This window comes from Rhinolophus hipposideros (assembly GCF_964194185.1).
Source record: "Rhinolophus hipposideros genome assembly, chromosome: 11".
Classification (NCBI taxonomy): domain Eukaryota; kingdom Metazoa; phylum Chordata; class Mammalia; order Chiroptera; family Rhinolophidae; genus Rhinolophus; species Rhinolophus hipposideros.
Window position 1 is genome coordinate 78,430,454 of NC_138057.1, and position 25,349 is coordinate 78,455,802.

Below are 25,349 nucleotides of genomic sequence, written 5' to 3' on the forward strand. Positions count from 1 at the left end.
GCCCCAGCGCCCAACGAATCCGTGTCGAATGAATGAAATTCGCCGAGCAGAGACTTGGCCTCATTCAAGTCAGATCTTCCGGGCCCTCCCCAGCCCTGCTCCGCGGTGGGTGGGGGGGAGGGGACTGGAATGCCCGGGATCGATTCCAGGCGGATGGCGGCGTGACCCCCCTCCCGCCCCGGAACGCAATGAGGCAAGGGAGCGCCCCTCTGCCGCCCCAGCTCCGTGTTCAGGGGGCCGCGGATCCACGGCGCAGGCCGCGCGGGGCGGGTGCGGGGCGGGGGGTGGTGCCGGGCGCTGAGTGGCGGCTCCGGGTCCACCCCTGGCGCGCGGCTGCGGGCGGGAGGCGGGGAGCGCAGGGGCGGCGGCGCCGCGAGCGCAGCAGCGAGCATGTGCCGCGGAGCCCAGTAACCAGGGACGACCGGGCAACACCGCGGCCGCGTCGGCGCCCAACCCAGCGCAGCTCGCGCCGCGGCGCCGGGAGAGGGCGGCGGCCGACGGCCGGGCCTGCCCAGCGGCTGCCCCTCGCCCCGGGCCCGCGCCGCGTCCAGGGTCGTTGAGGCCGCCGGACGCGCAGCGCCCCGCTTCGGAGCTCGGCGCCCGGGCCGCGCGGGCACGGCGCAGACAAAGGCGCGGCCCCGGCCCGGCCCAGCTCGGCCCGCCGGCCTCTGTGCGCCCGGCCCCAGCCGCCCCGGCCCGCGCCGGCCGCACCGTTCCCTCTGGGCGCCCCGCCGGGGTCGGGCCCGGGGACAGGGGCCCGCGGCTGCCGAGGATGGGGAAATCCAACAGCAAGTTGAAGCCCGAAGTTGTGGAGGAGCTGACCAGGAAGACCTACTGTGAGTGCGCGCCCGGGACCCCCTCCCAGCGCCCCCGCGCCCCTCCCCCACGCTTGGTCTCTCCACCCAAACCCCTTGTCCCCTCTGCGGGCCCACTCCCCACCCTCTTCAACGCCGCAACCCTCCCTGGGTCATTCCCTGTCCTACCTCCGACCCGGGCCCCCCTCCAAAGGCCCGGTTGCACCCTCAGCCCCACACCTGGCCCTATTGTTCTAGGGCACCCAGCCCCCCACGCTTGGGACGTGTGCCGCCTGTCAGCGTCTGCGGGGCCACCCCGAGGCCTGGAGGGAAAGCCCCAGCCCACCCTAGGCCCCCTCTCTGCAGAGCTGTCCGAAAGGGCAGGGGTGTGCAAGGGCCAGGGGCGGTGGTCCGGGCAGGGGGCGCCTGGTTTCCAGGTGGCTCTGGCTGCGCGGAGCCGACTGGCACGAGCGCGGCGGGGCGGGTGATTCATGCATCATGATGCCGCCGCCGCCGTTGCTGCGAGGTTGGCCTGTCGCCCCCTCCTTGGCCTATAGTGTGTGGGGGGGGCGGAACTTGTCAGGGAGCTCGAGGCAGAGCTGCATCCAAGGGTCCTGGGCACCCTGTTAGCTGCAGGATTTGCAGGCTGAATTCTCCTCTGGCCCTGAGTTCACCTCCCCCCTCCTATCTCTATCTGCTGAACTGGGAAATGGGTTTATACAGCCGTGGGTGATCTGCTCGATCTCATCATTTAACCGTCTGGGGCACCCCAAAGCCGTGGGTCTGTCCATTTCCGGCTTCTCTAAAGCTGTCCGGGTGTGTATCTCTCCACTTGCCCAACTTCACAACTCTCCAGTCCCCTCGCATCTCTAATTTCTCCTTACCAGACTTCTCCCTTCCCTGCGTGCAGCCTCTTGGGAGATGCGCTGGCGTGCTAGGGGTTAATGGGTTTTTCTTTTTGGGAGACAGGGTGGACAGCTTCCAGCCTGGTAGCACTTCTTCCTGGATGTCTGACTTGGAAGGGAGCAAGTGTCCCTGGGCCTGGGTTGGGATTCAGACCCTACCTGGGCACCTGCGTGCGTCCAGCCCCTCTGCACCCTCCCTGGAGGCAGCAGATTGACTGCCAGCCCTGTGCGTTGATGGAGGCTTGGGAGGCAGGTTCTGGTGGTGCATTGCACAACCTCTGCTTTCTCCCCCCATCGGTCTTCTGGGCACATTTGCAGGTCTGTCCAAGCCCACGCTTCAGCTCCATGTCCCTCGCCCCCACGTGCTTGGAACAAAGGGGGCTTTCCTAAGTGGGTGGCTAGTCTGCTGAGAGGTCCTGGCCCTTCTCCAGTGGAATTCTGCAGCAAGGAGCTCACCTCCCAGTAGCTGCTCCTGGAAGGGGGAAGGCTCCGAGGACCAGGATCTCCATCTTTGCTCCTCTTACCCTCTTATCAAGGTGGGTGGGTAGCCCTTCCCAGTTTGGCTGCTGGTTTGTGAGATTTGCTGGGCCTTCAGGCTCCGTGCAGACATGGTCCATAGCTGTGGGCTGACAGCCTGCAGGCAGGACCTCCTGGGAGGCAGAGGGCACGTGGACTTTGCCATGAGATGTGGCCCTAGGCTGCACTGGTGTGTCTCCATCACGGGCAGCAGGGGAGCCACCTGTGAGCTGAATGAAGTCAGGGTTCCTGCTTATTGGGCACGTCACACGCTGAGCTCTTTGCATCGTTAGCACATTGAATCCTTGCAACAGTCCTGTGCATAGTGGGCGCTGTTCCTCTCCCCATTTACAGATGAGAAACTAAGGCTCAGAGAAGTGAGTGGCTTGCCCACGAGCCCACAGCCAGTCATTAGGCAGTGTCAGGACTTGAACTCAGGTCTGTCCATCTCCAGAGTTATGTCTCTTCACAGACCGCAGTGCTCATGCCAAGAGGGGCCCTTCTTCTGTGTCCCTTTCTGGTTTCTGCTATAAGACACGGTGGTGGATTCTGGTTGGGTAGGGACCTGGGGCAGCATTTTGTCCAGCGCCCTCTCTCCAGGCAGATCTGTCAACTTGGAGAGAAGTTGAGTCAACAAGGCCCTGTTAGGAACTGGCCTGGTGGTGCTGGGCTGCCTGGACTATTTTTAAATGCCTTTGGATACATAGAACAGTTTCGATCAAGGAGAGAGGGCTGTTTTTCCTAGAGCCCTTATTTGGGGTGGGCTGGTGGAGGTGGTGGGTTCATTTTCTGATGCCGGCTCCCTCAGCACAGGCCCTTGTCTGTTTGGTTGTGCTGGCACTTAGTAGGTCCACAGGTTTGTTGAATGAAAAGTCTTCCAGCAGAAAGAGCAGACAGAGAAAGCCTCCAGCTTGTTCTAAGGCCCCAGATGGGCTTCCTTCTGATGCGGAGTGGAGCCATCTGCTCTTTGTTCAGGGGACTCTCTGTGGAGTCAGGAGAGGAGCGCTTAGGAAGGACTCCCAAATGTCAGAATCTCCTGGAGAGCTTGTTCAATAGCAGCAGGCCTGGGCTGGGTGGCCCTCCCAGGTTTCTGATTCTTTAGGTCTAGGCTGGGCCCAAGAATTGGATCCTTGACAAGTGTTTGTCATGGACAGCTAGATTCCCAGGACCCCCAGTTGAAGACTCACAGCTGGTTCTGGGGCCCTGGCATGCATAAGCATCACGAGGTGTCCGAGGCCACGTTGGGCATAGCACAGCTGGCTACAACGCTGAGTGAGGCCCAGAGAGGAGTCCCGACGGTCACACCTGAGTCAGTGCGACTATCACCCTTGGTGGTGCTCCTCCTGCTCCCTGGGAAAGACTGTACTGGGGGTCTGTGTGTCTGGAAGCAGGAGGTTGGAAAGGTCCAGCTGTGTGGCCCCCGCTGGACGAATCCAGATAAAGCTTGGCTACAACCCTTCATCTTTTAGGCTTGCCACCGAAGGGCAAATTATTTTTCCTCCTCTGCAGATAAGATTTTGTAAATCATAACCCAGTCCTCACCCTTCCTGGCATAGTTCATTTCCAGGGGCAAAAGGAGGTTCCAGAGGGGGAGGTTCCCACCCTGCTGGGACTCACAGAGCAATAGTCAGTGTGGTCAGCAGCCTGGTTTTCTGAGGTCCGGCCCATTGTCTTCTAGCTTGATGGTGAGGCTGTTGTCATCCCTATGTGCCCAGGCTATGGGACAGGCCAGCCCCTCACCTCACCTAGCTGAGCCTCAGTTTCCACATCTGCAAAATGGGTATGCCCCTGGTGCCTGACTCCTAGGGGGTGTAAGGCATCAACAGGATAATTTACATAACAGCCTAATATGTGGCATATGGTAAGGGGTCCTCCTTAACGCATGACAAACTCTTGTCAAGGATGCCAGGAGGCTTGTTCGCGATCATTATCAATATTGTTGTTTTTAGTACACAATACAGCTTCGTCTTGAACTGGTCTTAAGTGTAGCTTGCGGGTGAAGCCCCTCTGTCCAGAGCCATCTTCCCACAGTCCTGGTCTTTGTGCCGGGCCCTCGGGAGGCATAGAAAGCCGGGATCTTTGGTTTGTCCGATTCTTAGCAGGTTCTTGTTTTATCTGAAGCCATCTCCCCCTCCCACCGCATTTGTGAATTTTTAGCTGCCCTGACCTACCTTTCACTGAGTGTTCACTCTGTGTGGAGTACAGAGACAGAGACGTGAACGAGAGAGATGTAATGCCTGCCCTCAGGTGGACACCAGCTAGGTAGTCCTTTTGAAAAACTGAGCTCAGAGGGCTCAGCTTATTTGCCGTGGTCTGAGTGGCATTTGTTTAAAGGCTTCTGGGCCCAAGCCAGCTGGCCCAAGAGGCAGAAACCTCCACCTGCCTGCCCCTCCTTCCCCTCTCCCCATGATGCTCATGGAACTCCCCAGGGACCCTCTGTTCAAGACTCAGGGGAGGCCACCTCTTCCTTCTCGCTCTTGGTCAGCCCAGGCTCTGCCTTGACCTTGCTTGCCAACCTTGAGTCTCCTTGGCCTTTTTCCTACTGCCCAGAATGGTGCCCGGCACATGGCAGCTTATGGATGAGCAATCAGATGGAAGGTCTGGGTAGCCAGCAGCTAACGCCTCTGTGACCCACAGCAGAGAAGGGGAAACCTGGTCTGGGTCGGGAGTCGTGTTGAGAGATGCTGAGTGTTGGGCTCTAGGGTTTCTCTGGCTTTGGGAAGGGTCCCATGAGGGTCCCTTCCTGTGTAGGCTAAGGAATATTCCCTCATTATCGCTTCCCCCACCCAATTCTGCTTGGCCAGAGGGAGTAAGACATTGCCTGGCGGGGGGCAGTGTTTGGCACCCATCTTGGGACAAATGGTGGAGGTGGGGTGTGGAGAGCCCCACAGCTAGGCGAGGGATAAGCCACCATAGAGGGAAGGCCCAGGGGAGGGAGGTGGCTTCTGCACTCCCTATGTATCTGTCTGCGTGGGGGTAAGACCATGGAGGCCGCTTCCTGTCTCCAGAAGCATAAATAGAATCGCAGCAAGAGGAATCGAGGTTAGATTCTAACACTAGGTTGGGCACCTGGTGGAGAAACATCAAGTGTGTTGTTAGGAAAGAACTCAATATCCTGGGGAATGGGGCTGGGTCCCACTCAGGCTCTATGACCTTGGGCAAGTCACTTACCCTCTCTGAGCACCCATTTGTTCATCTGCAATACCTGCCCACGTGACTCCGTGGATCCAAATGGGAGAATGCTTTGAGGTCCAGGGGCATGGGGCTGCTTGGCAGCACCATTTTAGGGACGGAAGTGGGCTTTAGGGGCCAGATGGGCCTGGCTTCTGGTCCTTTCCTTGGCAAAGCCCTATCTCATGGAGCTTCACATTCCCCCTGTGGAAAATGGGCCTCACGGTGGTCCCAGAGATGGGGAGGATTTGGGGCACATGAAGGGTTTAGCACAGTGCCTGGTTCCGAGGGGACCCTTTAACCTCTCCTGGTGGCTTATCCCTCATGTGCCCCAAATGAATGCAAGTCCTGTGTCCTCCGGAGCAGTGCCGCCTGAGTGGGGCTACGGCCTGGCCAGAGGGCCAGGGACTCCTCCTCATGCCTGTTCTGGCTCCTTCCGCCTCTTCCAGCTCCATGTTAAACACGACCCGACTCCTTCCGTCCCCACCCCCACCCCAGAGGGTTCTGACATCGCACATCTCACAGTGTCCCGTGAAAGTCTTTTCTCCAGCCATGGCCTTGGGATGGGACCCTGCTTCCTCTGCTCCCAGGGCCAGGCCTGAGCCCCTCTGGGGCAGGTCATGTTCAGTGGGAGACGTCATCCCTCCCCAAGGGCGCCCAAAGCCATAGAAAGGGATTTGGACATTTCTGAGATGGGGCAGGCATGGATGGAGGGGGTGGAGACATGTTAGATTTGGGTGTGGAGATTGTTCTTGCCTATTGTCCAGAGAATAGATTGGAGGGATGGGTTGTAGTCAAGGCCAGGGTGGTCACCGTGATGAATTGGGGGTATCAGTGGGGATGACGTGAGGACAGACTCTAAATGTACATATCTAGGAGAAAGACTCTATAGGTCTTGGTACATGGGTTTCGTTACCTTGTAAATGTGGGGTTATATACTTCTGCTTTTGTAACTTATTAAAACCTGACAATTGTGAATGGTTGCCTACTTCATTAACTATACTTCTAAAACATGATTCTTAAATGGTACATATATAAAAGCAACATTTTATGTAGTCCCCATGCCATTGGATAGTTAGGTTGCCTTTTCCCTCGTTGTGAACAGTGCTGCCACAAGAATCTTTGTCCTCAGCCTTTGCATGAGTGTCCTTGTAGTAAATCTTCACACACGTCTCTTCTTAAAGATAATTTTTCCAAAGTGAAGTTATGGAATTAAAGGCTGGAGACATCTCAAAAGGCTTTTGAGTGAAAAACGGTTGCATTGTTCTCCAAAAAGTATGTTCCCATTTATATTCTCAGCAAGAGTGGACGAGAGAGCGCCCGCTTCCCTGCATTCTTACCAGCACTGAGTCTTATTGTTTTCCTTCAGCATTGCCAACTTTATGGGGAAGAAAAGGGGAACTCACTGTTTCAATATTCATTTCCTTGATTACTATTAAATAGAATCCTAGAATCTGTGAGTTAGAGGAGACTTTGGGATTGTAGTCCAATGCCCTCATTTTGCAAATGGACAAATCGAGTCCCAGAGAGGTGATGTGTGTCTCCCAAGTCACATGGCAAATACTGGGCAGGAGCCTAGGACTGTGCCTGCTGTCAGGGTGCCCCCACTGTGCCATGATGGGTTGGCTGATGGGGTGTCTTGCTTTCTTCATGGAAATTTCTTCTGGTATGCTTCATCTTATCCTAACTATCTCTGCTGTCAGCTAATGAAAGGAAAAAAACACCACAAACGTAGTATAACTTAAAAACAGCGTTCTTTTTTACTGTCATTACAAGATGAAACACTGCACATCCCAAGTGTGGTCTATTTACCAGGGCAGAGATTGTCATAAATTAACTGTCAAGTCCCCAGGTAACTTGGTGATTGGGGCCAGGCTCTAGGCCGAGGGCAGGACAGCTGTGTTGAGGGCTGGAGGGCCACCTTGTCACTTTCTGGCTGTGTGACTCTGGCAAGCCCTTCACCACCCTGAGCTCTGGGCGCCTCATGGGAGAGATGGGCACCGACACTAGTGCTTTTCCTGCAGGTGGACAGGGGACTGGCACATAGTAAGTGCTCAGTAAACGCTCGCACAGGAACGAGGCTGTGGGGCAGTGTCTCTGCATTGGGCCCCCAGCCCACCCAGCTGGGAAGGAGGGCTCACTCTGGACTGCTGGGTCTTAGGATCCTGTGCGGTGTGGGCTCCGAAGGCTGGAGAGACACCTGCCTGGGCGTCTGTCCCAGAACCAGCATGGCCTGAACAGTGACTTCGGAGTCACTGGCTCCCCCTAGGACTCAGTTTCCCTTTCTGCATAAGGCTCAGGTTGCCAGATGAATGGTGAGATTTCTGTGGGGCGTGTGCTGGACTATGGTGTCTGATGACCGGCTCCTGGGCTCTCTCGGCACAGGCACAGTTTTCAGGGTCTCAATGCCTATTTCCTCATCTGCGACCTGGGGTCCTAATACCTCCATAATGGGGCTGTTGTGTGTGAGGTTAGGAAGAGTGGAGACTGAATTTGGTGGCTCATCTCGGGTGCTCCCATGGTGATAGAGAATCCGTAATGAACAGCGTGGAAAGATCAGAGGCTGTCACCATGGTGAGAGTCTGGCATTAATGTTCATGGGATCCAGGCCCGGCTCTGTGCTCACCTGCATTCATCCCCACCTCTTGCCAGGAGCCCTGTGTGGTCCCCACAGATAAGGAAACTGAGGTCCAGAGGGGACCTATCAGAGCTGCCCAGGGCCACACCTCTGTGAGTGGTGCAGCTGGAGTCTGACCCTGGCCGGTGGTTAGGGACCCCATGCAGGTGGGGGCTCTGAGAGGCCACTGTGGGGGTGTGCGGGTGAGCGTGAGTGAGTGTGGGTGCCTGGTGTGGGTGTGCGGGGGCGTGGGAGCTGCGGGTCCTGTGTGTAAGCCCTGGCTCCCGTGGGCGTGCCCCGAGTGTGCGTGATGGGGTCGTGGCGTGTGTCAGGAGTGGGTGAGCTGGCACGTCTGTGCATGCGCGTGCGCATGGTGGTATGTGCGGGCGGTTCCGTGCACATTGTGAATGTAGGGTGGGGGTGGGGGGCAGGAACACTTGGGTGGGAGGCACAGACAGGCCAGGAGTCCGAATCAAAAGCTGATTACTCAGCTGCCTGCTCTGGGACCAGGCGACGTGGCTGCCTGTTTTCAGTCCCCTTCTGTCCAGTCCCCTGTGATTTCCGGGAGCCCATCTGCCCTTGGGCAAGTGGGAAAATATCAGTGGGAGGAATGACAGTAATGATGAGTCCTGTTTACCAGGTGGGTACTCCGTGCCATGAGTACTGCGTACAGATCTGAGTACAGATCTCCCCGCCTTGAAGTCTCGCCACAACCCTGGGAGTAGGGACAATATGCCCATTTCACAGATGGAGAAAAGAGGGCCCAGGCAGGTTCAGGGACATGTCTCCCAGCCAGTTAGTGGCCAGGCTGGGGCTCAGGCTCAGATCTTTGTCTTGACGTAGCCACGCTCTTCCCACCACGTGCCTGTCTCCAATGATCTCGTACCCTTAGAGCTGCCGATAGGGTAATGAGCGCCCCGTCACTGGCGGCATGCAAGTGGCTCCTGGAGCGACAGACACCGGCCAGGCATCCTGGAGTCTTGGCTATGTGAGGTTGGATGTAGGTAGGGTCCTTCCAGCTGTGAACATACAGCCCTTCTGGTCCAGAATGCTCTGATTCCTCCAGGGGATTCCTCAGGAAGTGTCTATGTCCTCATGGGTCAGTGTGGGGCTCAGCGGCGCAGTGATAGAGGGGACCTTGGGGTCTGGAGGTCTGGTAGCAGCACCCCGGGCCACTGTAAGCTCCTTCAGGGTTGGGACACATCTGGTGGGTTTGGTTTTTGTGCAGTGCCCGGCCGGGAGCTGCGCATGGGGCAGGCCTGGGAATGCCTCTGTGTAAGGCTTTGAGATTCCCTGGGTGCTCCACCATGGGTTGCTTTGTTTGCTCCTCAGCTGGTCAGGATGGGACCCACCTGTGCCCCTGACCTGCAATCTGATGGATGGGGGGACTTGCCAGGGAGTCAGAGTCTGGGGGTCCTGCCAGACATGCTGTGGCCTTTAGCCTCCCGCTCAGGGTCTCAGTTTCCCTATCCATCCCACTCAGTGTGAGATGGGATGTCACCTCTTCTCAGCCCCAGGAAACCTTGAGGGTGCCATCTAGGGGGCGGTGCCCCCTGACTAGTGAGCCCAGGTTGGGGGTGTCCAGGAAGGGGTGTAGGGCAGCTGCTGGCTCTGACACTCCTGGTCCTACGAAGTGGCCCCAGGAAGCTGGTGGGACGTCCTGATCGGATGCTTTGATTCCCTGGCAGGGGAGAAGGGGGGCTGGAGGAATGTGGCTTTGAGGGATATTTAGCCCAAGGCAGAAATAGCACTCCGCTTTTTGTTTCGTTCCTGCGTTTTCAGCTAGGAAGCGGGCTCAGAGTGCCTCTCTCTCCAGCCTCCCCTGGCTCCCCCACTGCTCAGGCCTTTTGGGAACAGAAAGTGGCCTCTTTTTTTAAAAAAAAAAAAAGCGAAGGAGCTGCTGTGGGAACCAGAGGGGGCCCTGGATTTGGAGTCAGACAGAACAGTTCAAATCCCCCAATCTCCACATCCCAACCCTGTGACCACTTTGTGCTTTGACCCTCTGCTTTCTCCTATGCAGAATTGGGGGGAGGGGGACTTGAGCTGAGGTGTAGTGTCAGGAGTTCCTGCTCAGGGACCCGCTGGGCCTGGGTGCAAATCCCAGCTCTTCTCATTAGTTCTGGGACCTTGGCCAAGCCCTTTTCCATTGAGCCTCTTCACTTAATCTGTAAAATGGGCAGAGATGATAATGCCGCCTCCCAGGACTGGGGATGGAATGAGCGTGAGAGTATTGGCCAGAGGGCCTGGCACGTCCCAGGCTCTTCAATCCATCCTCCGGGTGCTGGCAGCCCCCACATAAAACGGGAAAATGCCTCCTGTGGGCTTGCTGCTGGGGTGAATGAGGGTCTGTGCCCTGGGCGAGAGGCAGTCGGAGGAAGCTTTTCATCTGATCCTTCCATTTGTCTTGTCCCTCTGACCCAGGGCAGGACCCACCTTGCCCACACTCAGCTTGCGCCAGTGCCCAGTCGGTGTGAGGACACATTTAACTGTCTTTCCCTTCTCGTTTGGCTGTGAGCAGCCGTGAGGTCAGGACCAAATCCCATTGTGTGGTGCACTGCTGTGTGCCAGCTCTTAGAGCAGAGCCTGGAGCAATGTGTTGGAACGAATGAAAATACAAATACATAAGCGAATAAGGTAATGAATGAAGTTTCTTCTCATCCATCTTGGTGCCTTGCTTTCTGTTCCTCTCCAGCCCCCTCCTGCCTCCTGGGCTGGGGGATGGAGGATTTGCCATGTCCAGCGTGGGGGGGCCCTGAGAAGTCAGGTGCCGGAAGGCTGGGCCTTAGCAGGGCAGGCTGAGCAAGGACCCCTGGCTGCTGTCATCTTCTGGGGCCAGGGAGACGAGGGGCCCCAGCCACCAGCCAGCCAGCACGGCCCCTCCTTCCAGGCGCTTCCCGCTCCTGCCTCTTTGTAGGAACCAAAAGATTCCTGTTCAAAGGCAGGAGATGGGGCTATTTTTGGCACTGTGGGGGAAAAAGCGAATGCTTCCCTTGTGTTCAAAAATATATGGTGTGTGCGCTGGGCAGACAAGGAGCTCAGCAGGCTCAAAGCCCATACTGGCCGGGCTCCTGCCCCTCGGCCCGTGGTCCTGCGTCCTCCGTGGCTCAGTCGCCCACATGGTTGCGTTGGGTAGGTATTGTTTCCAGACCGCCTGAGATGAGGCGCTTGCTGGGCCCGAGCGGAACGTGATGTTTATTAAAACTGAGAGCAACCGTCACAGTAGAGTCGAGGAGCCTGCTCACGGCCCTCAACCTGACTCGAGTTTCCTGCATTTGGGTTCTGTGCAGCTGGGTGGTCGTGGGAAGTTTCTGGGTACACCGCAGGAAGGAGGTCCGGCCCGCTGTGGCAGGAGGGCAGGCGGCGCCAGTGCCCATGCGAAGGCAGCCCCGGGCTGCCTGGCCACCTGGTCACCCCTCACGCCCTGATGCAGGAAGCGTTTATGGAACAGCTGTCTCGTGCCAGGTCCTGTGGGCGCCAGGACACAGAGCAGATTGCACGGGTGGCCTTCCGGTCCTGCTGGCATTCACAGTTTGGTGGGGAAGCAGACATCAGGCCAGGATAAGCATCAAGACAAGGCATTGCACAGCACTGTGGGAGCACCTGGCCTGGGGTGTACCTGAGAGGGCCTGAGTCCAGGTACCTGGTGTGTTCCTCGAGTCCAGCGGGCCTGTGTTCAGTGATCACTGGATGGATGAAAGGTAAAAAATCCAATTTGTTCCCTTCTAACCATCCTGCGAGGAAGGTATCACCCCCCCCCCATTTTACAGATGAGGAAACTGAGGCTCAGATAAGTGAATTCAGTTTCTCAAGTTCACACAGGGGCTGAAGAAGGACTCCGTTCTGAAAAGACCCTTCCTGTTGATCAGGTGTCTCAGCGCCTCCCACCATGTGTGACCTTGGCAACTGTTTGGAAAATGTTTGTGGAATTGACCTGACCCTCGTTCGTGTTTGAGAGGTTCTCCACGGGGAGTCCTGAGCAAACCCCACATGCCAACCTTCCCCCAAGGTCCCAAAGGGAGCACAGTGTGGTTCACCTCCTTCAGGACCCACTCTTCTGGAAGATTCAGAGGCTGGTAGTAGAGATGGCTTGAATTAGGGAGTAGTGCTTGGAGCCTTACCTTGGGTGTGTGTGTGTGTGTGTGTGTGTGAGTGTGTGGTTGTGTGTGTGTGTGTGTGTGTGTGTTAGGAAATCAAAGTAACCATGTGTACTTTCTAACTTACCCTCCTCACACAGGCATAACACCCGCCTTCTTCAAGAACAGAAACATACTGAGTACCTATTATGTGCTAGATGCGGTTCCATGGCTCAAACAGGCAGACACAGATCCTGCCCCGTGGAGCCCCCAGCCATTGGGGAAGGACAAAATTGGAAAAGACGGCAGTCACAAAGACAGGAACAAAGCCATTTCTCATGATGCTTCTCTGGGGTCGCTGTGGTTAACATTTCCACCCAGTTCCTTCCAGCCTTTTTTCTATGTATGTAGCTGTAGTAGGTTTTATCGTCCTCAGTGTTCTGATGAGGAAACCGAGGCTCAGCGAGTTTAACTGACTTGTCCCCAGGTCACACAGCTGGAACACGGGGGTGCCCGGCTTTGACCCCCTGTCCTTGTGTCTTGCTGTGGCTCACTCAAAGCGAGTCGTCCATAGGTCAGCAGATATTGAGGACCTTTGTTTCCCAGCCCTAGCAGCCCTTTGTCGGGTAGTCAGAGAAACCAAAGATTCTGTGCTTCTTTGAGGGGACCCAGTGACCCAGTTCAGGAGTCGGGCAGGATGTAAAAATGGTCAACTCCCAGAATACGTTTGTGTGAGGTTTTGAACACCACATTTCTCTGAGTTCTGGAGTCACACAGACCTTGGCTCCCAGCTCCACTGCAGACTGACTTCAGTCTTTGGGCAAGTAGCTTCACCTCCAGGACCCTCAGTTTCCTACTCTGTATAATGGGGATAATCAAAAGCCTCGCTTCATAGCAGTTTGGGCGCCGAATGAGAGTAACGCATGAAGGCTGTTTAGCCCAGGACTGGCACACGGTAAATGGCCTAGTAAATGGCAGTTCTTTCCCTCTTGCTGTTCCTAAAAGCCACAGGACGAAGTATATCGTTCTGCAGTTTACTTGAAAAATTACTTGAGAATTTTTTTGGAAAGTTATTTAACTTCTACAGAAATTAAAATCAATGTGTTTTATAACTTTATTTTTCGAGTAAAACAAACACGTATCAATGATGGAGCAGAATGCAAAATTTATGGAAATATTTGAGCTAGAACACAGGATTTGGACTAAACCTTGTTTGCGGTGGCCGCCTGGGATTCTGCTCCCCCACTCCTGGGGGTCACTGGCCCTCTCCCCTCAGGGGCTCTGTGGAGGGCGCTTTTGGGGAGCCCTTGGCCTCTGGTCCAGGGACGAAGCACTTCCACCTACCTGTGAGGTAGTCAAAGTGAATATTCTCACCCCATTTGTCAGATGAGAAAACTGAGGCTTGCGTGGGAAATGAAGCACAAAGATTCAAGCTGTGTTTGGTAAACCTAAACGTGAGAAGGGTCACAGCATCCAGGAGAAAGTTGGAGCCAAGGGCCTGGCTCTCCAGGGGAGGTGCCACCAACGGGTAGTTTGACAGGGAGGAGCCAGCTGTTCCCGGCTGGACTGTGTAGCCCAAGTCTCATACCCCACAATTCTTGGCCCATAGCAGGGGCTCAGCGAGTGCTTGCCATGGCCTGGGGGCTCAGTGGGTGGCCTCCTTCCTAGAGCCCCAGACTCCAGTATCAGGTGACCCGGGGCTCCCGTGTCCGCTCCTCCACCACTGACCAGAGGGGGCCCTGCCAGACATGCTGTGGCCTTTAGCCTCCGGCTCAGGGTCTTAGTTTCCCCGTCCATCCCACTTAGTGTGAGATGGGATGTCACGTCTTCTCAGCCCCAGGAAACCTTGAGGGTGCCATCTAGGGGGAGGTGCTCCTAGGTGTGACCTCAGACGAGTGCTTTTGTGTTTCTGTGAAGCCTCAGTTTCTTCATCAGCGAAGTGGACTGGCGGGGCCTCTCAGCGCAGGGCCTGGTGTGGCACAAGAATTCGGCCACCACGTGGTCTGGGCTCGGGGGGTCCTGAGGGATTTGAACTGGGATTTGAGCAGCTCTGAGCTGCCTCTCACACCTGTGTTTCTCTCTGTGTCCCTGGAATGCTCCCATCAGCAGCAGCCCCATGGCTGGCCCTGCCAGCTGCATCTACTGCAGCTGCCCTGATGGCAGCGAGACCCTGACGGTTTATTCTAATTCTGTGACTGTCATCAGGATGGTCCACACTGAGCACCGTCCCAGGCTGCGCTAGTGCTTTTTTTTTTTTTTTTAAAGATTTTATTGGGGAAAGGGAAAAGGACTTCATTGGGGAACAGTGTGTACTCCCAGGACTTTTTTCCAAGTCAAGTTATTGTCCTTTCAGTCTTAGTTATGGAGGGCGCAGCTCAGCTCCAGGTCCAGTTGCCGTTGTTAGCTGCAGGGGGCACAGCCCACCATCCCTTGCAGGAGTCGAACTGGCAACCTTGTGGTTGAGAGGACGCGCTCCAACCAACTGAGCCATCCGGGAGCTCAGCGGCAGCTCAGCTCAAGGTGCCGTGTTCAATCTTAGTTGCAGGGGGCGCTGCCCACCATCCCTTGCGGGACTCGAGGAATTGAACCGGCAACCTTGTGGTTGAGAGCCCACTGGCCCATGCGGGAATCGAACCGCAGCCTTCGGAGTTGGGAGCACAGAGCTCCAACCGCCTGAGCCACCGGGCCGGCCCTGCGCTAGTGCTTTTGACTTGCGTCCTCTTGCTGGCGCTGACAGCAGCTTCATGATGGAGTTGGAAACCAAGGCTCAGAGAGCGGAGTGTTGTCCAGGCCACACAGCGACTGCACGATGGGTGGGAGAGAACCCCGCTTCTGAGGCTATGGCAGCGCAGCCAGGCCTGAGCTCATGGTGGCGAAAAGCAGGTCCCAGGAGCTGGGGTTCCCAACAAGGCCCTGTCCCGCGTGTTCCTGCTGCCGCTGTGGCCCCGGGCAGCGCTCAGCCAACCTGGGTGGAAATAGTGCCCACTAAGGGGTGGGCTGCTTCTCCCTAGTGGGGGAAGGGGCTGGAGCCCTGCTGGGAGGGCTGAGGGGGTGTCTTAGCTCAGAGTGCCCGGGAGTTCTAGGCAGTTCTAGGCAGGAGGCCAGGCCTTCTTTCTGATGAAATTCAGGCCGCTGGCCCCCCTCCAGCTGGGCATTTATGGAAAACAGGAATGGGGCGGGTGGAGGGCCGCCTGTCTCTCTTCCCACCCTGGCAGAGGCATTGAATGATAAGCCCAGCAGCAGTGACCGTGGTACTCGTGGCTTCTGTGCAAATCTTGTGTTAGATCTTATCTTCCTAGCAGCTGTCCCTGAGGGCTCCGTGTTACAGATGAGCCTGCCACCCCCGTGCAAGGTCACCCAGCGCTCATGCATCTGGGACCCGCCCTGGTTGTCTGGCCCAGAGCGCGGCCCAACCTCCTGGTCCCACGCCCCCTGAGGGTGTTCATGGGAGGCTCCCTGGGACACGTGGCCTGTGGGGCTCCTGGTCCTTGACTTGCTGCTTGCAGGTCCCTTCCTGGGGTGTGGGAGCTAGGAGGGCCCGGTGACCTCAGGAGTCTGCAGACAAGGGAAGCAGTGTGGCCAGGTGGGTAGCCTGGCGTCCCCTGCCCCTCCCCGTACGCACAGTGCCACACGGCCTATTGGAAACCACCCAGCTGTGCTGTCTGAGCTCTGAGCTATGATATACGGGTCTGTTGTAGCTGGGGGGCGGCGGGGGAGGCCGAGGCACCTGGAGGATTGGAGCGTGCAGGTGTCTGCTCACCCAGCCTTTGGATGTCTGACCCCGTGGGTGGGTGGGAACCTTCCCCCCTTCCCCCCAACCCCCCACATTTAACTGTTTTTCTTGCCCCCCCCCCCAATCTTCTGTGTATGGAACTTCACAGTTAACACAGCCAGGTCTGCTGTGAGCAGGAGGAGGAGCCATTTCTCTTTGCACAGATAGGGAAACTGAGGCCCAGACCGGGAAGTGACAGGTCCTGCAACAAGAGAGTGGCAGACACCTGGAATCCAGGGCTCCCGAAACCGCCATGCTCTGCTGCCTTCCTTACAGGGAACTGCCCCTCCTGGAGATGGGGGGCAACTGTCCAGGGGTGGAGGGTGTATTCCGGCTTGCCCAGAGGTCCCCTCCCTTCTCTAAAGAAGCCATGCTAAGAGGGAAGGTACATGACCAAATTAGGGATGTTGAGAGCTGCTGGGTGGGGAATAGATGGGAGGGAGGGATGGAGGTGAGAGGCTGAGCAGAGGCTGATGCAGCTGGGGTGGAGTCTGGGGTGGGGTCAGACTGGGGGACTCCAGGCCAGCCCTGGACAGTTGGGGTGTTCTCGTATTTGCAGGCAGCCAGGATGGGTGGGACTCCCTGGTAGGGCAGGAAGAGGGGTGTTCATGGGATGGGGACCCAGCAGGAGGTGGTCCAGGCTGGGGAGGGGGTCCCTTTGGGCCATGCGGACTGGGAGGGGCCCCTGGGCCGCCTGAGAGGAGCATAGACAGCCCCTGGAGAGCACAGGAGGAGACTCGAGAGACCCAACGTTTGGAGGTTGAGCAAAGAAGAGGCCTGGGGTCTGGGGAGGAGCTGCCCGGGGGGAGCTGGGAGGTGGAACAGTCAGTGGTCCAGGTGTCCGGGCTCAGGGAGTCAGTGATGAGGTACTGTGGGGGATCAGGCCCAAATGGTCCCCATTGTCTCTTTTTGTGTGAATCAAACCCATGACCCCCTTGCTACCCTTCAGCTTGATGGAGGGTGGGGAGATGTGAGGACACTTGATGTAGCCTGTGTCTCTGGAGATGGAACCGGTGTGGGCTGGCCACAGGAGGGTGGCTGAAGAGGCCGGGAGTATTTGCCATCTGCCGTGGTCCCTTGTGCTGCCATCGGCGCGTCTGTGGAGACCGCCAGGCCTGCTGCTTTCTGTTCCCACCAGGTTTGAGTTGAGCTGCAGTCAGGAGAGAGGTATTTTGCTTTAGGGAAATCAAAATCAGACTCAACATTTATCCTGGGCTCCAGGGACTGGCTGTGGATGGTTCCTGGCAGACGAGCTGCGTGGAAGGGAGGAGTGGGGAGTGGCCTCGGGAGTGCTGCTCTGGGGTGCACACTGTGGGCGCCCTGCCGCAGCTGGGGGACACGAGCTGGTGTCAATGAGCCCAGGCTGGGCAGCGGGCAGGGGCTGAGCCCCCTCCCGACTCTGAGACCACAGCCGCCTCCCACTCGACTGCCCCTGGTTCTCAGGGAGTCCAGTGGGAGGGGAAGTGGAGTGGGCGCCCAGCCCCTCTTTCCTCCTAGCTCTGTGCCCACTCCAAGCTGGGAATTCTCTTTCACCTCTCAGGAACTCCTCCCAATGGCTCTGATAGGTAGGGATTTATACCCCATCCTTCAGGTGAGGACTCTGAGGCTCAGAGAGGTTAAGTAACTTGTTCAGAGTAACCCAGCCTACACATGACCAAAGAGGATGCCCACCGTTCCAGCCTTGTGGAATGAGGACCATCCACTAGAGAATGGTCCACATCCAGTTTTAAATCCTAGTTTCCTAACAAGTGTGGGCTCCCCTGGCCTGGAGGCAGGAGCGTGCTGGAGAAAGGCAGCTCGTTTTTAAAACTGGCCAGAGCCAGTTGTAATTGTGAAGGTAAGCATGTTGTGAGAAACGAGTTTTAGGATGTGTTCCAAGCCTGGTTACGTGGCTTGGTGACAGTGAGAGGAACAACGGTTTATTCTCTGCTTCCCGTGTGCAGGACACGGGGCTGGGCTCTGAGGGTGATGCTAGAACACGTCAGGAGAAGCCCCTCGGCCTCTGGGACCGTGGCAGGGTCAGGGGGGATTCCTAGGAAAGGACCCTCCCATCTGGGAAGGGAAAGGTGCATAGGGGTAGAGGGAATAGCAGGTACAAAGGTCTGGAGGCAGGGCCAATTAGAGGCGCTTGAGGGGGTCACGAGTTTGGGGTGTGGGTCGGGTAACAGGGGCTGCTTGCACTGACGGTGGTCTTCCTTCCTGCCAGGCCCTGAATCCAAGAGCCACTTGGGTGGACCGCTGTTAATTTCATACTTGGATGGGGGCTCCAGGAGAAGGGCGGTGGGACCTGGACAGAGAGTGTGAGCCCACGAATATCACTCTGGTTATCTGGGCAGAAGGTGGAGGCACAGGGACCCCATGATTGTCTCCCATCCCTCTCCTTCCTCCCAGTGCCTGTGGTGGTCAGAGCTGCCCAGGTCAGGACCCTGGACAAGACCCCCGGCCCTTCTGGTGCTAGCGTGGGGCACACAGACTGTGGTCCCATCTTTCCCCCAACTTTTAATTTCAAACATTCCTCTCCCCACCCTCCACAACTTTGTGTTTCAAACACTGCAGTGAGCACCTGTGTAGCCTTCATCTGGAATGGTCACCTGTCAACATTTTGCCACATTTGCTCCCTTTCTCTTTCTAAATATTGATAGATATATTTCTGTACCTCCCAAGAAGCGGCAGGCAGCCTGACCCTCACCCCTGAATAGCTCGGGGCACATCTCCAAGGAGAAAGGACTTTGTTCCACATAACCTCCATGCTGTTAGCTCCCCTAAGAAAATCAACAGTGAGTCCCATCAGGGCACATTGTCGCCAGCCCTCAGTGCCACTTCCCCAGCCGTCCCCAGACATCCCTTTAGCTGGATTAAGTTCCAGATCCAGGACTCAATCCAGGCATTACGAGTTACCTTTGCTGCCTTGTCTCTTTAGTCTCTTTTTTCCGGAACAATCCCCTGCCTCGTTTTACCTTTCACGGCCCTGGCTTACTGAAGCATCCTGGCCAGTTGTCTTGAATGTCCCACCGTCCGGACTTGTCTGATTATGTCCTCAAGATTAAATTCAGGTGAAATCTTTTTGGCAGGAGAATTCCTTGGATACCGTCCCCTCACTGCATTACACCAAGAGCACATGATGTTGGGGTGTCATGATGGGGAGGCCACGTTTGATCAAACACAATCTTTTAATAGTTATATTTTTATTGTGTTTAGAAAAGATAGGTAATTCTGTGGATATTATTGCTTAGACTGAAGCTAGATCACGCAAGTAAGTAAAAAGAAAGTGAGCTGATTTGAAGAAACGTCCCGAGTGAGTCACTGGACAGATGAATAGAGACGAGTTGAGAAAGTGGAGAGGGAATGGCTGAGCGTCTGGAGACCCAGCCAGAGTGCTGAGGACACAGTCTCGGTGTGGAGCAGACCTGGGCAGAGGTCCTTCCTGGCCTCCTTCTGGCTGTGGCCTTAGGTTCTTTCCTCAGGTGGCTCCCTTCCCCTGGCTCACTTCCTCCCCTAGACAGTGAGGGTCACACTTGTCACCTCTAGGTTGGGGTGAGAGCTGGTCAGCAGGCGGCTGGGATTTGGACGCAATCCTGTCTGGCCCTGGTGGAGGTGCTGGGGGCCGATGGCCAGGCCTCCAGAGAGCCTCCTGCTGCCCACCCCCTTCCAATAACCCCCAAGACTGCAGGCAGTGAAGCCAGGAAGAGCTGCTGGCCCTGGCATGGGGCTGGAGACCTGATGGCCTCCTCTGTTTCTGAAAGGTTAATTCGCTGCTTAAAGCATTGGTAGAGCTTGTGTCCCCAACCCCAGCTCACATCCCCTGGGGCTTGGCTGCCAGCTCATCACCCAGTGTTGTGTTGGGGACCTTTCTAATGAGGGAGGGGCAGCCAACCATGCCCCTCCCCCCACCTCCCATGGCTGCTGCATCCTGGGAGCTTGGTTGGGTGAGGGGGTACAGGGGAGCCTGGTGGCTGAGAGACCCTGAGGGAAGGCTGCTGGGAGACTGTGAGGGCGTTAGGGAAGGGTGGGGACTCTGAGCTGGGAGATTCTGGGGAAACCTCTGCCCCTGTGAGGCCCACTCTAAGGTAAACAGTGGCTCTGCCACCCAAGCCCTTGTCACTCAGCTCCTGTTTATGTTACATGATGCCAAGGTCACCCAAGGTCATGAAGCTCATTGGCTGACTTAAAGTGTGAGGGCACCCAATTGGGCATCCATGCTGGGCTCTGGAGACACTGCTCTGGTAGTGCCATTTCCTGGCAGGGTGACCTTGCGTGACTTCTGGCAAGTTAGCTGACCCATCTGGACATCAATGTCCTCATCAGGAAAACGGGATCACACCTACCTATGGGATTTCTATGCAGGAGAAGAGCACCACACACCTTAATCTTCACAATGAGCCCATTCTACAGATGAGGAAACTGAGGCTCAAAGAGGGGAAGTTCTTTGCCCAAGGACACACAGCTCGTAGGCTGTGGAGCTGGCTCCAGAATTTGTACCCCTAAGCTCCTGACTGTGCTGTGATGGGTCTCCTGTGTCTCCAGATTCTGTCTTTGTGCATCAGCCCTTTGGCCCCTCCCACCCTGCACTGCCAGGTGTGGGTGGCATATCCAGAGCAGGCCAGCCGTTGTTAGAGTAGGGACACCTTCCCTTTCCACTGCCATGCCTGATCCCCTTCCCACCCTCTGCGCTCTGCCAAAACTCTCTTGGAAAATTACATTCTTTTGCACCAGGTCTGGCCATTCCAGTTAATCATCATCTCCCCTCATTGCCGGGCTGTCCTTTTAGCAGCAGCCTGCTGCTGGATTGGCCTCTCCCTCAGTCTCTGATCAGGCTTGTGGGAGGGGCGTGCTGACAAGGAGGGGCCTGGTGGGCACTTCTAGCCTGTCCCAGGAGTCTGACCACTGGCTTCCAGGCTGTGGGTCTGATGGCTGAGCCACAGACCTGAATTCAGACCCTCTCCCTACAACTTCATATCCTGGCCCTTTGTGCCTCAGTTTCCGCATTTGGAACCTGGACAGAGTAATGCTGTCATCCCTCAGGGCTGTTGTCAGGGCAGCTGAGCCAAAGCACAGAGGCCCTGGGTGCCCTGGCACAGATCTGGGCTTGCTTGGGCACCTAGTACTTGGCACTTGTTACAAGCTTGCTTTGAGCAATTTTTGAAAAGGGACCTCAAGTCCGATCAGGTACAAACACTTCAGGGACACCCCCTAGGATCTTCCTTCCCACTTCTCTGGGAAGGGATTCTGGTTCCTTTACTCACCTGACTTCCACCTAACACCTGCCTTCCTGTTTGTTCATTCATTCATTCATTCATTCATTTGCTCATGCATTCATCCCACAAGCCTGTATTGAGCACATTCCTGCCCCTTGCCGGGAATCAGGAGCTTTCGCACCTGTTTTGATTGAATTCCCAGGACAGCTCATGTGATAGGTGCTATTACTATTATTCCCACTTTACAAATGAGGAAAATGAGGCATGGGGAGCTGGAGCTGCTCTCCCCAGGTCACCCTCACAGAGAGTGAGTGTGGCATTGGAAGTGGTTAGGTCTTCTTGTTCAGTCATTTAGAGAGAACGTTGGTTTGGTTCCAACTTGAACTGATTCAGTACTTTTCAGAAAAATCTTTTTTGTTTGTTTGTTTCGTGGTTCAGTACAGGATGACTATTTGGGCCTAGCTAGAGACTGAGCCGCTTTATTTGGCTCATTTCAAATGGTTTTGAAATGGCTTTTGGTTCCCAGCTCTGTTCTTGTCTTGCCTGTGAAAGAACATGGGACTGACCACTGGGAGGGGCTAGGGAGACAGGTAAGGCGGGAGGGTGCCAGGTGCTGTGGGGCTGAGAAGGGCGCTCAGCCTTTCTGTTGGCCCCACATGCAGGTGGGGCAACCGAGTGCCTGGGGAAGCCAGTGCCTTCTCTGAGCCCCGGGCCGTCCCCAGGACTGAGAGATGGGAAGAAGGTATCTTATATGTTGGACAGTCCTGCCTGCCCACTGCTGGACGGCAGGGAGAAGCCAGCCCCTGCGTGTAAGGCGCTGTTGTTGGCAGCAGTATAGTTGGCACTGGGAGGGGGTTGGCTAGGGCTGCCCCATTGGGGTCGCTGAACACAGAGCTCCTGGCTGGGGCTGTTCACCTGGGGGGTGCCCTTGTCAGAGTTGGACAGTGCCCTGACATGAACAGGCAGGCCATGGGGCGAGGTGGGGAAGGCAGGAAGGAGGCTCCCCAGTCAGTGTTCGCCCATCCCTGGGACACCTCCATGAACTAAAAGGCTGCTTTTCTGTTTTCTCTTTTAGTTACCGAGAAGGAAGTCCAGCAGTGGTGAGTAGCTGCTTTTCCCCAAAATGTTGGTGGGGAGGGGATGGCGTGTTGGCCTTGTGCTGATGGGACAGCTGTCCTGCTGCCCAGGACGGCCTCTGAGAGTGGCTCCTCCTCAAACCAGTCCAAGCATCCTTTGTTTTCAAATTCCTTTGTTCAGTATGGGCTGCTTTAGACCCAAATCAACTGGGTGGGGAGTTGGGGCGGGGGTTGCCTTGTAAGGCATCTCTAAGGACCACCAGGCCCTGAAGGGTTAAGTTCCAGGCCCTGCTCACCAAACGGAGGGGTTTGGACCAGAAACAAGTAAGGAGGCAAGGTCCCAGGCCTGGCTTTGTCACTGCATCATCCAGTGGCCTTGAGAAGTCTCTTCCCCTCTCTGGGGCTTAGGTGCCCCTTCTATAAAGTGATCAATTAACTGGATCAGGGATTTAAAATAGCCCTCTTGGACAGCTCTAATCAGTCTGTAGTGGCTGCTTGGAGTGACATGCTATGAAGGTTTCTGAGGCTGCATGTCGTGGAGCAAATGGAAAGTAGCAGTGAGGGGTTAATAACATCTGTGATGCATTAGTGATACCTGCGCTGGGCCAGGAGAGGAGAGTTACGTATTGTCTGTCACTGACGGGGTGAACCTGGGTTGGGGGGGTGCAGTTAGGGAAGCGAGGAGATTCGTTCGCTGAGCTTGCAGACCTTCTAGTAAAGTTTGGTGGTTTGGAAAGGGACTCTAGAGCCCTGGCTTTGCCTTTCCTACCCGAGTGACCTCAAGTGATCCAACTCTCCTAAGCTTCAGTTTCCCCATGTGTTGGACAGGAATGATGACACACTGGGGAGACATTTCCTGTACCGGTCATCGCACAGCACCCAAGAGATGATAGCCATTGCCAGTGGTCTTCCGTTAACTGGTCACATGGGGACCTGAGGCCTGGAGATACGTCCTCCTCTTTTGTTTTGTCCTCAGTCACCTGGCCCATCACGGCATTTCCTAGACGAGGCCTCTGAGCCCCGGGAGGTGTAGGACCTGTCCATACCTGGGCTTTCCCCTGCAGTGGCAGGAGGCCACGTGGCCAGGTGGGCTCCAGAGTCAGGGTGCTGGGCTTAAGTCCCGACTCCCCACATCCTGGCTGAGTGACCGTGGACACGTTACTGGACTTCTCAGTGCCTCAGTTTCCCCATCTGGAAAGTGAGGGTAATAGTAGTCAAACTCTAATGGAATATTGTGAGGAATAAATGAGCTCCTGTGTATAAAATATTTGGAACAGAGCCTAATGATCTTTCCTTTGTTGGTGTTGTTAAAACAACAACAGCAACACATATCCTCATCAGTACAACCCATGGAGCAATCCTGAGATGGAGGGTCCCTTCCTTATTCCCGTGTTTCCCCAAAAGTAAGACCTAGCCAGACCATCAGCTCTAAGGCGTCTTTTGGAGCAAAAATTAATATAAGACCCAGTATATTATATGTTATGTTATGTTATGTTGTTACGTTATGTTATGTTGTTATGTTATGTTATGTTATGTTATGTTATGTTATGTTATGTTATGTTATGTTATACCCGGTATTATATTATATTATTTCATGTCATGCCATATTATATTATATTAAAGACCTGGTCTTATATTAGTTTTTGCTCCAAAAGACACATTAGAGCTGATGGTCCAGTTAGGTCTTATTTTCGGGGAAACACCGTGTGTAGATAGGGAAACTGAAAGCCAGACAGGTGGAGTGACTTTCATTAGCTCATCAGGGTGACATTGGAGCTACAACATGGATGAGGACTCAGCCATGGAAGGGAGTGTTCCAGGCACAGGGAACGAGGACAGAGGCTCCGCGGTGGGAATAGGGAGGCCAAGGAGCCAGGCCTGTGGGGAGCAGTTGTTGAAGCTCCCACAACAAAATCAGGGCCCTAGGCCTTGTGACACCCAGTCCTTGCTGTAGGGGACCTCTTTCCAAAGAGCTTATAAAGAAAAGAAATGATCTTTTCTTTGCCAGAAGTTCTGTGGACCTTAAGTAAATGTCCTTTGGTTCATTTTGGTGGTACCTTCAAGGCTAGGAGGTCGTTGAACCAATGACTTTCTCTGGTCAGCCCACCACCCACCTCACTGTTGGATTCTAGAATGGCTACATCCCTCAGGGAGAAGCTGGATCTGGGATGGTTAAACAATGACACTCTTGCCACCATTTTCCCCACCTGTGCCTATGGCAGACATTGGTGATGGATCACAGATTATGGCACTCTGGATCATTCTCCTTCAGTGCTCTCGGCAGCTAGTGCAATTGTTGCTAATACACAACATGGACCCATTTGTTATCCCTCGATTGGTCTAAACCTCTCTGGTTCACCAGGACGGTACCACAAGCCTGCTAGGTCAGAGGCCAGATCCATGCACCCTACCATCCCCTTGTCCTCTGCACAGGAGACAAATGGGATGAACACCTGCATCCCAAGTGCCCTGGCCCATTTTCAGAGGATCCTTTCCCACCAGTCTCCAGCCAGTGCCCCTTCGTGTTCTAACCTGCTTTCAAGGCCCCCGACAGCTGGGGAATGCACGATGTCTGCCCTCCCATGGGAAAACTCAGGGTTCTTGAGCCCAGCCTGTCATGGCGGCAAATAATTCAGGACCAAACTATCTGGGGCAGAGGTAGAGAAACAGTAGGGAGGGCCATGCAGAGAGCAGTAGCTGCAGTGGACAGAATTGTCCCGTCCCACCTACTAAGTGCCCAAGGAGGTTCAGCCAGGGAAGCAGCTTCAACTTCCGTGTGTGTGTGTGTGTGTGTGTGTGTGTGTGTGTGTGTGTGTGTGTGTTTTCTTTCTACCTCTCTCTCATAAAGCTGCTTTGTGGCTTTCCACTGCACTGAGAAGAAAGCTCCAACCCGCTGCCTGGCCCTCAGGGCTCCCTGAGGTCTCTGACCTTACCTTCTCCGCTTCTCCCTGGGCACCTGCCATAGTGGTATTCCTCACCCACGCCAAACTCATTCCTACCTCAGAGCCTCCATCCTTGCTGTTCCCTTTGCTGTTCCCTCTGTGCCCAGATCATGGCATCTCCACTTCCCATGTCACCTCCTCAGAGAGGTCTGCACTCACCACCCTGCTGCCATTTCTCTAGCACGGTCAGGAGAGTCTTGCTTTGTGCTGACTTTTAGTAGCTACACAGAAGGGGAACCAAGGCCCAGCCTCTTATGTGACTATGATTTATCCTGGGCCACACAAGGA

At 55.6% G+C, this 25,349-nt stretch overlaps 1 protein-coding gene across 1 annotated transcript in view; it reads left to right on the plus strand.

Moving 5' to 3' along the window:
- The first annotated feature begins 236 nt into the window (after window positions 1-236).
- Window positions 237-25,349, plus strand: part of NCS1 (neuronal calcium sensor 1) — a 48,698-nt gene continuing 23,585 nt past the window's right edge. Inside the window, exons 1-2 of the mRNA XM_081067685.1 lie at window positions 237-836; window positions 22,119-22,143. Coding sequence (XP_080923811.1) covers window positions 773-836; window positions 22,119-22,143 — 89 coding nt within the window. The 5' untranslated portion in view covers window positions 237-772. The remainder of the gene's footprint in view (window positions 837-22,118; window positions 22,144-25,349) is intronic.